The following is a 15584-nucleotide window of genomic DNA, read 5'->3' as shown; positions in this document are numbered from 1 at the left end:
ATACAAGGCAGGATATTGTTCACTTAAGGAAGCATTGTCTAACCAAACATCTTCCCAGAACCGTATATGTTCTCCATTCTTAATAGAGAAAGTACCATGACGAAAGAATACATTTTTTGTCGCCATGAGACCAGCCCAGAAGTGAGAATCCCCAGGTTTTCAAACCACTTGGGATAGCGTCTTCGAGCCAATATACTTTCTACGAAGAATAGTTTGCCAAATCCCATCCTCAGTAAGAAGCTTAAAAAGTCATTTACCCAGCAGAGCTGAATTCTTGACCTCCAGGTCATGAACTCCCAGTCCGCCTTGATCTTTGGGACTACAAACTATACTCTATTTAACCAGTCGATATTTCTTTTTCTCGTTGTCCCCTTGCCAAAAGAATCTGGATCGATAATAATCGAGTTTATGCAGAATTTCTTTTGGCAACAGGAAGAATGATAACATATACAGTACCATATTTGTCAGTACTGAATTAATGAGAACCAATCTTCCTCCGAGGGACAACAATTTACCCTTCCAACTACTAAGGCGTTTATGTAATATTTCTTCCACAATTTTCCATTCAGCAAGATGTTAGTTGAAATGTCATATTCAATGATATTTGAAATTTGGAAAGCCCATCTTTTATTTTCTTACTATTTTCTAAAAGAATTTTTTAACGTCGCAAGTTTCAAAATAGTAAAAGTTGTTGCAAGAAAATCCAGTCTTGGGTTCTCCAAATGTCAAGTATAGATTTCGCAAAAGCTTCAAAATCTAGTAGCACAAGTACTGGAATCCTATATGTGGTTCTCGAGGATACTTCTAGCTGGGGTGATCTTCGGATCATCATGGAGCTTCATCGTTGGTTATTTCTTCTTCTTCGTCTCCGGGACGGATGTGATCTTCTGGACCCATTCGGTGATTTCCCATCCGCAACCATTAACATCAGGCCGGCCCAGAGAGGAGTGGCAACTGAGGCGCTGTCGTCACCAACCGGAGGTTGAAGACGAAGGACATCTCAAGAATTTCATTGTAGTTTTTATTTTTGTTAAGGCACTTTGTAACGTTCAATGTTTCTCTTAATGCCAAGATTTTTAAAAAAAATAAGTACTGCATCCCTAGCCTAGCGGGTAACCACCAATTAGGCACCGCCTATTATTAGTTTGACTAAAAAATATCTTCTAGAAGATAATAAATATTCTGGTAAAAAAATCCATACATGAATGCTGTAGCAGAAAAAGAAGTATCCATATAACCAAAGGAAAGTATGGTCCATCAGTAATAATACCAAAAAGAACAAACATGAGAACTAATTATGAAATCCCTGAAATAGTTCCCTGCTCGATCGGGGGACTGAGATGATTTCTTCCATGGGAGTGACAAAACGCAGATCTTCGCTATCATGCTGCCTCAGCAGGCTCATCTTTAACTACTCCGCAGAAAGATTTGAGCGCGTCTTTGGATTTGCGCCCTTCCTCCGAGTACTGGAAGCTGACATACTCGTAAGGATCGCAGGGATGGTACATCAGAGGGTGGCCTTCGTCGACGAACTCGTCCATCGCTCTCACCATGCTGCCCTTGGTGGGCATGCAGCCTAGCAGCGCGGAGAAGCGGTCGCGGTTGCTCGGCGTCCTGACGCGGTGGAGGCAGGCCTGCACCCGTCCGTTGGTCACCACCTGCATACAGGGGAAGTTGTCATCGCTTTGTTCCCGACTGTCGTCCGCACTTTACACACAATTTAGGAGGGGAATGCGAGAAAGCACGATGGTGTTGAATTTACAGAGAATAGGCTGCCGGCGACGATGGCGCAAGTGTCCGGCTCAGGAGGCACGGAGAACCAGCTGCCGTCCTTTAACTGCACCTCCAGGCCCTCGACTTGGTGCTGCACAATCATGCTGGTCATGACGTAGTCGCGGTGCTCCGGCATGGACATTTTGGCCGCGTCGTCTTCGGGGGAACTTCCGTAGTAGGCCATCCGGAGGGTGTAGCGAAGCCGGTCATGGTGCGAGTCGAGGGCGTGCTTGTCCCGGACGCCGAGGCCTTCTAACACCATCTTCGTCACCGTCCGCTCCAGCTGAATAGCATCTCTGGCGAATCCGGCAGATGTTTCACTGGACATCACGATCGATGTGAGAAAATAATCATGCCGGTAATAGTAGTACTACACAACTGAGTGATGAAGAAGATGTTTCATGGGACAGCAACGAGATCGATGTCACAACATAATCATATCGGTAATCATAGAACTGAGTGATCGATAAAGAATCATAAGCTACCTTCTAGTCTTACCAGAAGGCGGGGTTGCCCTGCGGCCAGAAGAGCTTGGCGAAGTCGCTGATGTGGCCGTGGTCGGGGACGTCCTCGATGCTCATGCTCTCGTAGCCGGCCATCCCCGGCAGCTGTCCGATGTACCCTCCGTACTGCACATCGTTGGAGACGTTGCGCCGCTTCGTCTCCACCGGGAACGCGAAGAGCTCCGGCATGGCGCGCCCGAACAGCGCCTGCCGGATGTCCCTGTTCAGCCCATCGTGCTGGACTACGACGCAGCTGTTGGCCACCATGGACGCGGTGACCGCATCCCGAGCGTCGTCCCAACCTGGTCCGCCAGGCTTCAGCCCACGGAGGTCGATCTTTTTGATCTCCATGAACTGCTGCTCTGCGGCTCGCCGGAAAACAGGGCCGACTGCCTGGTTTCGTATATGGCTCTGGTATCTCTTACTTGTTGTACTACTACTACTGGTGCTTAATCAGTAGACAGTCATGGTTTACACAAGTGCTATACAGTATAAGTCAGCGGATGACCATGTGCCTTAATTTTTGTGATAGCGAAGATCTGCTGCTTAATTGGTCATGATGGAAATAATATTCATTTTAGGTTCCAGAGGTCTTATCTGGGTAATGGTTTATTGGCTCCTAACCCCAAAAACATGTAAGCATGGTCAGCACCGACCCTTGCAATCACATGTGTTTGTGAGGATTTTATATTACTCCCTCCGTTCATTAATATACTAGTAAGATATTTAAACATTTTTTTAAAATTTATCTATTTTAATACTATATGTCTAGTCTATTTTTAGATTCACTCATTATGGTGTGTGTATCTAGTTTACTCTGAAATATCTAAAACGTCTTATTTATCAACAGTGGGAGTAGCTTTCTAGAGATGAACTTTGCAATTGTTTTTGGAGAAACTTTGACTATTCATACTGCTCTTTTCCATTATTTTTGAAATCTGTCAGAAAATATGACATGATACTTCTAAAGATTTGAGTGAACTCTATGGTTTTGCAGTGATATGCCTATAGGGCCTCTCGTCTATTTATACTAATCAATCATATCTTACACCATAATAATTACAAAAGATAGGACCGTATCCAATCCCTACAAATCTGCTAGTATCTCCTATACCAGGTAACTACTGATACACATCAATAAACAGCAATATACAAGGGATACTAACTGATCGTGATCGCTAACATTCCCCCTCAATCTCAGCGGAAGGATACCAAGTTTAGATTGACTTTCAATCACTCTAGCATCAACTTTGTTGCGGGCTTGGTGAAGACGTCGGGTACTCTTGATCTTCTGAAGATATGAACCTGACGCCGAGTGCTCCATGAGCCACCTTTTCCCCGACGAAGTGAAAGTCGACTTCGATCTATTTTATTCGCGCGTGGAACACAGAGTTGGCGGTGAGGTAAGTAGCACCAAGATTATCACACCAAAAAAACAGTGGTCGAGGTTGAGCAAATCAGAAGCTCTAGAAGAATTGACTGGATCCACATGGCGTTCGTCCTGCCGTTCGCTAGGGCCTTATATTCAACTTCAGTTGATGAGCGAGATACCATGGGCTGTTTTCTGGCGCTCCAAGAAATTAAACCAGTAGTAGAACGACAATCACAGGCACAACCTGCCAAGCTCACATTCGTGAAAATGCCCTTTGATGTATTTTTCTTGATACACAACCCTATACTGACATCCTCTTTGATGTAACGTTTCCTAGAAACGTTTATAGGCTTAGATAGATATTGACAAACTTTGTTGAGGGGGAAGGAAATATCTGAAGTCCCCCAACTGCACTCCGATAAGAAGTTATCACGGCCAAGAGCATGTCCTAAGTCTCCAGAGAGTTTCTCTTGAACAACCATTGGTATTGAAATTGGGTTACACTCACTACAGGGAAAATACAAGGTGGGCCGTCAGCACAGCCAGAAAAGCCGTCAGCCACCGTCGGCACAATATCTTGTCGACACAGACCCATTTGTTGTCGTCATAGAACTAACGGCCGTTTGGCAATTCTGGCTCGAATAATTTTGAAAAAAAATCAATTTCACCGAGATTTCATCGAGAACCAACCTGTGGTCGAATAGTTAGGAGGGTACTGGCACCCCCAGTCCACCAGAGTTTAAATTCCAGATTTGACACTTTAGTGTCTCATAAAGGCGGAATATTCTTCAGTGGGAGGCGACATTCCCATCGATAGCAAAACGGCTATGATGACTTCGTCAATTTCAAGACCTGCCAGATCAGCTTCTTCGACGCAGTCTCTCGGAGGTGCTCATAGGGGCATCTTTGAGTATACCGTGTTTTGCAAAAAAATACTAATATTTTTTAAGTTTTTTTTTTTTCTAACCAAGTGATGGAGGTTTGATAGAGATTGTTATGGGGACTAGAACACAAATTATGCTAACACTTTAAGTAATTTAAAATTTCAGCATAAATATTATAGATATATTTGAGGAATTTGAGGAATTTTATTGAGGGGCAATAACCCTCATGGCTATAGATAAGATCCACTAACGTGAACAAGGGGCCCTTTGTAAGGGTACATTGCCCCTATGTGTGGTTTTGGTAATTAATGACAACCCCTATGGACTAATGTTTTCATCGAGTTTATATGAAGGAATATTCCATAGGTACTTCTTGTAGTCCATGTGTTGGATTCAAGTATGGATGCCATGATGATAAAAAGATATACCTTGAGTATCAGCATCAAGATCATCGATTTGAAGTCATATATGTGATATGATCAAGTAGAAAAAATGAAGATGGAGTTCTTATGTGGAACTCAATGTTAGCCATGCTCTAGCTTATGTGTTAAGCAATGAATGATCAATATCTTGAGTGTTTGATTCCAAGTGAAGAATTCAATATATGTCTCTAAGTCGGTGTCATGATAGTCTCATGAGTTGAGCTATGGGTGATTAAGATTTAGAGCATGCAAACAAATGAAGAGTTCTTTATACACCTCAAGATAGTATGATAGAGCATGAGAAGATACAAGGTTGACCAATACAAAGCTAGAGTGAAGAATAGATTCAAGTTTGGTCAATACATAAAGCATGAAGAATGTGCCACGTGAAGTCATGTGGTATGGTAAGCCTTGTCAATTATGCTTTATGAACTAACCCATCATATATGTGCCTTTGTGTTAGGTATCTTTCCATGGGCATGCATCAAAAGGAAGATCTCATATAGCCCATTAGAGGATGACATCAAATTGTGATCGTCATGAAGGTTGAGTTGGGCAAGTTCAAGTTGAGCATCTCAAGAGGATCATATGCTTGAAACTTGCCGTCCATTTGGTGATAATGGACATGGACATGTGAAGATGTGCATCAATGGAGCTATCCCATCATGTTGTATGGGGGAGCATTTTTAAGTCTTCACGAAGCAACAGTGATCAAGTGAGGCATTCCGGCTTAAATGAAGAATGAAACATCATCATCAAGATCAAGCGGAATGCGCAAGGCAAAGGTACGGCCTTGCTAGGTTTTCCTTTTACCTTTCTCAAGGTGGTTGTTGGGAGACCGATTTATATGATAGATATCCGCACTATCAAGAGGAGCTTTCAGTTTGGTAACTTGATCACATCGTCTTAGGGAGTTCAGTCCTTTGCATACTTTGCATATTGTAATATCCCAGGTTTAGAGGCTATAAAATGAGAGAACACCAAAGTGTGCATTGCATTCATGCATAGAAAATCCGAAGAATTTTCGCGCTTCAAATAAAACTTACCACAGTAACTGAAGTTTCACTTGACTTGCTGGAATTGAAGTAGATCATCAAGTCAAGCGCTATAAACTTCACTATGATCTTTGCTAAACCCTTGTTTTGGGTAGAGACGATTTGATCTATGGTCTAGATCAGATGAAAGTAGATTTACAACAAACAACACCTTAAGTAATGGTCAACTACAAGATCTTATAAAAGATCTCAACATGACATTCCTTGCAACAACACATTCTTTAAGAATCAAACCCTAACTTAATAATACTTAAAAGTTAGCAACTACCTTTGTGTGTAATTTAATTCACTTCTAAATAGGGTAAACCACAGGGTTTAAAGTGCATAAAAGCCACACATTCTTATTTAAATCATAACTTATTAAATATATGAAATATTATAAAACTAAATCCATTTACATTACAAATTATAGTTCAAACTATTTGAATAAAACTAACTATGAGTATTTTGAAACTCATATGATCATGCCTTGGTGAAATCAAACATCAACTATCCAAAGTGGAGAAATAACCCTCAAACTTGACCTTTTGACCAATATTATAACATAAATCCAATCATACATGATATGGTACACTATTCACAAGTATAAAAGCATTTACAAGATATTTAGTAACAAATGCCACTTGGCCATCCAAAAATAAATCATATGAGAGGATAATCTCTATGCCACATAGGATGAAAATATCTACATGACTTGCATCCCAAGCTTTGCCACCTCATGCCCAAATGATTGCTATGGATAAGAGCATGACAACCAAGCACCTTACTCATCACACCAAAACAAGAGTCACCCACCTAAGTGTCATGATACTAGAGCTTGCCCAAGCACTTGTAATATCAACCAATCTGAAATTCGGTTGTGGAAAAAATGTTCTACATAGTCCCTACGAGGATCTTGGTTTTTTTAGAACCTATGAGGATCTTGTTTTGTTGTACGAAGACGCCTTAAAGGATCTATTGGAATGGCCTCGGATGCTTTTGGCACCATCGTACTGGCAGGTATATAAGGACTATTGCCACGAAAAATGTTTTTGGCTCGAGAGCTCGAGTGCTCTCGCCATTTAAAAAAAATATTTTTTTACAAGTTACTAAAAAATCTGAAAATAATTTTGAGAACTGTCAATAATACATCTCACAATCATGCAAAATCTCAAATCGAAATTTATTTTATTTTGTGCTAGAAAAAATGCCAAAATTTGATATGTTTTGGGAGATTGAAAATGACTACTCAGATCTACGCTTTTGTCAAGTTAATGGGATAAAAAGAATGATTTTTTTTAAAATAGGATCATTGGTGCTCATTGGGTCTTTACAACTCAACGCTATGTAATTATGAGAAGAAAATCCCATACGACATGGATTGTACATGCCAGATTCGTGGACGACCTCCCACATTTGACATGTGGCAATCCGAATATCGAAGGAGTCAACCATTTTATTCCCATTTACCAAATCGCACATCTCGATGCCACCGGGACACTCCTCGACGCCGCTAGAGGTCTTATGCTTGTTCTGCCACTGCATCCCTGCGGTCACTCCTCTCTGCCGGTTTTCAAGGCCGTGCTTATCGGTGTATCCACTGGCGCTCGCTGCACTCCCCCGCGTACATGGCGACGCTCGGCTGCAGATCCACCAGTGCTTGTATTCTCCCCAGTGTTCTCGGACAGCTTCTTGTCTGCCCAGCAGTGCAACTACGCTGCTGCGCAAACCACATGCCTTCCACCACGGCCGCCCTTCTCGACGTCGTCAGTCGCGACACCACCAGTAGACCGCACTATCTGCTTGCCATAGATTGCAAGGGAAACCAACGCGGACTGCTACACCGGGACAGAGCTTCCTGGCGCTACAGTAGGGGAGAGCAGCTTGGATGTCTCCCTCGCGGGTGGTTGCGCCGGTGCAACAGGCAGGACAGGAAAGTCGTGGGAGAGACAAGCGGAATTTAGGGGCGAGGTGCTTTGAGATTCATATTTCCAGGTGTCATGTGGGGGATGTTCATTTCGTGTCAAGATAAGTATACACACATGTCACTCCATCGGGCCATATTCACCATTGAGTCAAGCATTGAGTCCTGGAAGAATAAGCGGCAGCTAGCCATTAACTTAAAAGATGGACATCTAGATAGCTTTATTGAGTATGGTAAAGTTCCTATTCATGTATTTTGCGAAGATATCTTCTTTTCTTCAATATTGTGTCCAAAAATATTTGTGAAGTATGTAAGTATTAACAAGGGAAATACGTAGATTTCATTGATTTACCAAAATATAAGGGCAAGTAGATGCAAGGCGATAATGATGGGTAGCAATAATATTGAATATATGATTATAATTGCTTTGATCAATGTATGAGACTCAAACTTATTAGACCGTAGCAACGCACGGGCATTCAACTAGTATATCATAAGAGGGAAGTAGTGGAAAAATGATGGGACAAAGCGGAGACCGTGCGATTAGATTGAACGGACAGGATGACTCCAATGACGACCATCAAACGCGTTGAGTATGAAATGATCAACTCCAATTTAATAGTAAAGACATAGATAATTTAGTGACTGCCATTAAACTTAAATCATTTTCTTAGCACATATATATGATAATACATAAAACTCAACATTAAAAGATTGTATACTTTTTATTTTTGCGACAAAAGAAGAAGAATTTTTTTACTGGAATCATGATACATTGAGGAGTTAACACTTGATGTCCATAACTTTTACAAGAGCAGGATGACGACTAGCTAAAATCTCTTTTGATACATGCCTATACACAAAACTTTAGGGCCTAACACATTAAAAGAGACCATCCTCTCATGAGGGGAATCATTCATAAATTAATACTTGGTACAAATTGCTATATATGTGTATATTTCTCTACACTATGGTCTTCTAATTGCCATCCGACACTCTTATAGTCATGGTAGTTTGTGCTTCCATACCTTGTCTTTATCATTTTTCTGGGGAGGCGTGGCACCCTTATTATAGTTTTACAACATCCTTGGACAAGTGCCAAGTAGTAACCATTCAATATCTATAATACGAAATATCTCTTTCTTAGAATTCACAACTAAATGTGCATTTAGGCTGGCATTAGGGCATGTACAATAGTGATATCTTAGCGGTGCCACATAGGATAAATATTTAGGTGGAGGAAAGAGAAAGATAAAAAAAAAGACTTTGCGTTCTCTTAGCCAAGAGATCATCTCTTAGCACAATCTCTCTCACCATAAATTTAGGATGTCTCGTTACAAAAGATAAGACTAAAAAACAACTCATTGTACGTCATGTTTTATTGTTATAACTAAATTATGTGGCAAGATTAAGATAAGACATTCTTATCAACAATTGTACATGCCCTTAGGATTTTGGATTGTTAGTGAAAAAAGCCATAAGGGACTAATGAGTTGGTTGAGTATTTCGGATATCAAGTCCGTAATGCTTGCTGAAACAATTAAGATGCTCTAAGGTTTTTCTTCTATCACACATATCTAACATTTCCTTCAGAGTATATGACAAATTAAATATTTCCATCTTTACTAGTATATGTGAGTCCGTACGTCATTAAAAGTAGGACGTGGCTAGCTAGCATCCGGTGCTGTTTTGTCTATCCCAGCATCCGGGTGCTCTTTTGTTCCACCCAGCATTCGGGTGCTCTTTTGTCCCACCCAGCACTCGCCCAAAAAAAAACACAGACACATATTCGCCCCGGTAGCTGACCAGGTTCTCCAACAGTCCAACGCCACCTGGACCATCCCTCACGTAACTGTGTACCTCTAGCTCACAAGCGCCAACCACGGCCAAGGACCACGTGACGCCCCTCCCAGCACTCTTCTCTTCTTTCTCTCTTGCAGATCTCCATTGAACCTGCAATTCACCAGATTTGCCATGATTCAGGGCTTAATAAATCTATTAAAACAAAAGGATGGAGGTAATCAGAGCACACGTAACCTAACGTCCCATATTCCCCCTTTATGTATCTTCTTCTTTTACTCTTAGATTAGGATCTGCATGTCTCTAGGGTTCTAAAATAAATCTATTCTTAAAACACAACAATCAAGATTAAGCAAGCGGTTTGCATATTAGATTCATCCACACACACCCTGGATATAAATGATGTGGTAGACCCAGGAACTTAGCAGCTACTTGGTACATCAACTTAACAGAAAAAATGAGCAACTTAGAAGCTACCTACTACCTCTGGTCTGAAAAAATTGACGCACCTAACCAACTAACAACGCCCATGCGCAAGCCTCCCTTCGCGTCGATTAAATCCGACCGGAGGGAGTAGAAAGCAACTTTCATCAATGCTTACCCAAGTTAAAAATACCAGAAATTAAATTAACAAATCGTCAGTGAGTAAGTTAACTAAATGGATAAGATACTTACCTTGGTCAGGGGCCATGGCAGGCTTGCGCTCATGCTAGGCTTCGTGGGTGCCGCCACCTACTCGAGGTAGCTAGGCGCCATGGCCTCCTCCACCACCGTGCTCGAGATGGTACTGGTTGTGCGGCCCTAGATAAGAACTTTAAACATCTTGACAAGGCAACTTAATTAGACTACTAACCAACTTGTGCATGTCGCTCAAAAACGAAAACCAGATAGATTATACTAATACCCAACAACTTAAGCATGTTGGAGGAATCAAGTTAATTAATTTCACTACTCGACTTAAGCATGTTGGCAAGGCAACTCTAAACTATAGTATCCAACTACCTACAATTTGAAGCACAAACTAAAAAAGGAAAAACGTGACTAGCAGGAAAACCAACTTAATAACTTTCAGCTTTGAACTTGAGCATTCTAACAAAGGAAACTAACTTAAAAAACAAGAGCCAACTTGTATAGGTTAGCTGAGGGTATAGATGCAAGTGGGGCAACATTAGGGTACCCTTTACCCTCTTTTCTGCAAAAGTTGAACTAAAATGATGATGTCATCCAAAATTATTAGTTCATTTTTTAACCAAATAGGGTAGAGGGTACCCTAATCTTGGCCCACTTGCATCTCTAGCTGAGGGAAATAAAAACCTAGATATAATGTAAAGGACAACATTTTTTTGTAAGAATCAATTTAACCAAATTCAGTACCAACTTAACCATAACAATTAAAACAACTTAATTAAAACCATGAACCAACTTATGCATGTTGATGAAATGGAAAAGGCTCGAAAAGCTACAGGTGGTTTTATACCTCCTAGGAAAAAACCCCGTGGCAACTTAAACCCATGATGTGAAAATCAAACTTAGCTATATGTAGTACATAACTTAACCATGTTGTACGAACAACTCAATGAAAAACAGTATGAAAGTTAAGCATGTTGAACCATAAAAAGCAAAAAAGGAACTTAGTTACTTTTTGTAACCAACTTAAGCATGATGAACAATCAAATTTACTGAAAGCAGTAGCAACTTAACCATTTAGTCAAACAGCAGCTCGAGCAGGTGACCACCAGCGAAGAACAAGAAGACTAACATTGCAGAATGGGTCAATTCAGCGGTTGACAATTTTATAGGATTCTGAACATGTAGTAGCATGGGCACCGTTTACATATCTTTTGTATTTTATGCAGAATCATCTCACTTCTCCTCCTACAGAGATACCCTTGAGAAAATAATTCATCTATTAATATATTGAAAATACTTACTTTTCCTACAAAGTACAAACATGTGACAGCTAAAAAAATACAGGATGCCCACTCTGCAGGCAGGTCAATACTATATGAATTATCATGGATGTAAAGTGGTACTTGCAGCTAGACGTGTTTGCAACAATGCAGAATAAGTTGAAGCACTTGGTGTCTAGTGATTCAATGATACAGAGTGCTAGCTGGATGGGAATGCGATTAATGTGGCGGGCATCCCTTACTCACAAGTGAATTTTTTCATACATGGCAACATTCGTGCACATGAATGCTCACTATCACTAGGACAGCAGCAATATAAGATCAAATATCTAGCTAAATCGTGGGCATTATGATGATTTTTACAGGACATCTACATCCTACATAGCCGAATCATCAGGAACGGGGCGGAGCACACATAAAAATGAGCGCACCGCAAGCTAAAATCCCCACAGTCTAGCCCATATGCAACTTAGGTATTTAGCAAAAAGCAACATAATTATGATGGCAATCAACTTAAAATGAACATTATGCCCACCTTTATGAATTAGCTTTACTAAAAACAGCTAGCCCATAGGCAAGTTAGGTATTTAGAAAAACAACTTAAATCATGAGGGCAATTCAGCGTAACTTGACCTTATGCTCACCTTCATGAATATAGCTGTAGTAAACAGAAGTATCGCATATGCAACATAATAATGATGCCAAGTCAACTTTTATTGCATATTGTCGAAAAACAACTTAGCATATTGTGGAAATAAAAGTTGTCTGCATCACTTTGATGCAGAGGCTGGAGCTCCCCTATTTCAAAAAAAACAGCTAGCTAACAAGAAGGCAACTTGGCTGAATTCACCATACTACTTCAGGAAATTTGCTTGTAACTCAAAAATTAACATGATACCTACAGAACTTAGTTAAACATGATGGCAAAAATTAACTTAGTTAAAAATAAAAACCAACTTACACATGTTGAATAAACAACTCAATCGAAATCAATATGCAACTTAAAAATGATGTTGCTAAGCATCAAGCTAAAAACTATAAGATCATGCATACAGAGAAAAAGTAACTTAGTTACAAACTAATAACGAACATCATCATATTAGCAAAACAACTTGGTCATAATCGGGCAAATAAACCATTCTTTAAGAAAGGCATTAATAAGGCAGAAAACATTTAGTTCCTCCAATTCATAATAATTGTCGTGGTTTTAGTTCATTTTTAGTTGAATTTGAAATACAACCATGACACTTATATGGATCAGATGGAGTACCCCAAAATCAGTACTAATAAAGGTAGTGGACATCAACAATTCACCCAACGTTTTTGCCAATAATCAGTAACTACTAGAGGTAATAGACATCAACATTTTACCTAAAAAATTGCTCTCTACTTGGCGAGACGTAGCATTGATGCTTGATAAAAATGAGCAGCAAAAAACTTACTTAAGGGTATGGGCAACTTAATTAAGTGACTAGAAACTCTACTAAAGTGAAACATAGCATGGATATTGCATCAAAACAAAACTTGATAAAAATGAGTAGTAAACAACTTACTTAAGGATATGGACAATTTAATTACCAAGGATAATCTACTCAACTGAAGTGGCTAGCAACTCTACTAAAGAGAGTTCAAGCGATTTAACAGAAGAGAAGGCAGCGAGATGCACTTAGCAGTCAGCCGTAGCCCTTATCCCTGGCACTCCTGAACCCGCCGCCGTGTATCCTTCCAATTCTCTAACCGCCGCGTCAGTGCACGGACAGCCCGGGTGCCGCGATGAGCTAGTGAAGGGATTTGCTCCTCCATGGAGACAACGTTGCTAGAAAAAGAAGTAAATGGCTATGGTGTAATTACTAATTAGGGTGTGATTTATTTGTGTCCGAATTATTAAAATAACTTAAACAACTACCAGTATGCAGCTTAGAATTAAATTTACACAATAAGCACCTTAACTAATTCCAGTATCCAACTTAAGCATATTAGTAAAGCAACTTAATTAAACCATTAGCCCCGTTTATGCATGTTGATGAAACAAAAAAGCACAATGGCTAGAGGTATCAACGAGAAACAAACAGGTTTGATGAACTTGAAAAGCGATGAAAGTCAACAGTCAATCCCTGAATTGCAGATATCTCTAGAGCAGATATGTTATTACACGAGCAAACATGGCATCAACGAGAAACACAGAACAGGGCATGCATATTCATACCTGAATTGCAGATATCGGATGCCCACGAACCTCCACAGTCAATCCCTGAAGCACTTGTGCAGAGCAAAAAATCCACTACACAGGAAATTGCATGCAATGCTCAAGTACATAGAAAATCGCACCATTCCATGGCATAAATTTGAACTGAGAGCACCAAAAACATGGCATCTATGAGAACACAAAACAGGGTGTGCCGTACCTGAATTTCAGATCTGTGATGCCCAACAGCCTACGTGTTGCCCATCTGTGAAGCCCTTGCCCGCAGGAAACCCTCCACCGGTGAATATATGAACACAGATGAGCTTCCACCGCTCTCTCGCGTGCGACACTCTCTGGTGACGAAATCCCGTTCACCAGCGCGCCCTAACTCTCGCCGCCGAGCACGCAACCCTGACGCACGGCTCGCTCTTAGGCCTGAAGGAAGACATCCTCCCGCGTGTCTCGATCTCCGGCCCGGAGGACGACGACCTCCCGCGCGTCTCGATCTCCGGCCTGGAGGATGACGACCTCCCGCACGTCTCGATCTCCAGCCTGGAGGACGACGACCTCCCCCACGCCCACACCAACTAGCCCGCGAACCTCCCGAGAAACACCAACCTCGCCGCCGAGAGATTCGCTAGGCAAATCACCGGAGAATCGCCGGAAACTTGTCAGGGACCCTAGATATCGCCGCACATCGCGGACGGAATGGGAAGAGAAGAAGGGAGAGCGGCGACACGTCACGCGGGCCTAGGTGTGAACGGTTGGGTCTCAGGTGTGAACGGTCGGGTCCCAGGTGTCGGTCGGTCTGGATAGGGCTCCTCTAAGCATCGCGGGACGCCGTGATCTGGGACGTTTCTTTCGCATCGGACGGCCAGAAAAAGGATGCTCGGTTGGACAACCAGCATCCGAGCACTTTTTAGCAACTGGATTAAAAGTATTTGATGTCAAAGATTAAAGACATCTTGACCGTTCAATCAAAAATCTATGATCATAACACCAACGTTTGATCTAAAACAGTTAAGGAAGTATATTATGTACTGCAAAGAGTAGAGAGATTGACAATCACAATTTTTTTGGAAAGGAAAGCAAATAATGTCACCTCTAACTCCCCATAAATTCTGTCAGCGTCTCGCACTTGCCAAAAATACCTCATCTATCCAATGGTTTGGGTCTTTATATAGCAGTAATAAAGCATCACGTCTAACCATCCTCTACATGAAGACCACGCCACCCGCGTGACCATCTCGTCATCTCCTGTAATCACGCCATGTAAGCTGCCGCACCTCCGTGCGTGCGTTTCACACGTCCCCGCCCACCGATACTCACTCGCCGCCGCCAGCCTCCGGTGCATCGCTCGCCGCTACTCACGCGCCGCCCGTGGTGCATGCATGGCCTGCCGTTTTGTTTGCAAATGAGATCACCAAGCTATTCACCAACCTTTTCGGGCAGCCATCGACGGCGGTGTTTCCATCGGTCGCGCCGGTGGTAGTGAAGCCACTCCATATCGGTGTCGTTTTTTCTGGTGGCAAGGCACAATATGATATGTGGCATCTTCGGTGAGTGGGAGTGGCCTATCTACAAAAATCTTAGCAGTAACATTAGATGAGACAAATTTAAGTTGTATTTTTTTGTTCATCATTATAGAGGGTTTGGTGCCACTATGCAAGCATCTTCTATGATGAAAGATCTAAGAAGGCTTATCAGATTACCTGCAAGAGCATGCAAAGGCAGCACGATGTATGGATTCAAGGCCGGGGAGCTAGCCAAGCTGAGG

At 41.6% G+C, this 15584-nt stretch overlaps 1 protein-coding gene and 1 long non-coding RNA gene across 4 annotated transcripts; both read right to left on the bottom strand.

Moving 5' to 3' along the window:
- Positions 1-1209: 1209 nt before the first annotated feature.
- On the bottom strand, positions 1210-2726 carry LOC127331247 (probable 2-oxoglutarate-dependent dioxygenase AOP1). The gene is made up of 3 exons (XM_051357325.2): positions 2272-2726; positions 1763-2093; positions 1210-1658 (listed from the first exon to the last, which is right to left on the bottom strand). The coding sequence occupies exons 1-3, from the start codon at positions 2625-2627 to the stop codon at positions 1383-1385; spliced, it is 963 nt and encodes a 320-aa protein (XP_051213285.1). The 5' UTR covers positions 2628-2726; the 3' UTR covers positions 1210-1382.
- A 6732-nt stretch (positions 2727-9458) lies between these two features.
- On the bottom strand, positions 9459-14590 carry LOC127331246 (uncharacterized). Of its 3 annotated transcripts, XR_011751369.1 has the most exons (5): positions 14028-14590; positions 13829-13903; positions 12672-13438; positions 10388-12520; positions 9459-9865 (listed from the first exon to the last, which is right to left on the bottom strand). It is a non-coding gene; the product is annotated as an uncharacterized lncRNA (long non-coding RNA). The 3 variants fall into 3 exon arrangements; XR_007869676.1 differs by having other exon boundaries at positions 10388-13458; XR_007869675.2 differs by having other exon boundaries at positions 10388-13438; positions 14028-14589.
- Positions 14591-15584: the final 994 nt, after the last annotated feature.

Source organism: Lolium perenne, chromosome 2 (assembly GCF_019359855.2).
Source record: "Lolium perenne isolate Kyuss_39 chromosome 2, Kyuss_2.0, whole genome shotgun sequence".
Classification (NCBI taxonomy): domain Eukaryota; kingdom Viridiplantae; phylum Streptophyta; class Magnoliopsida; order Poales; family Poaceae; genus Lolium; species Lolium perenne.
This window is presented reverse-complemented; position numbering and strand designations above follow the sequence as displayed.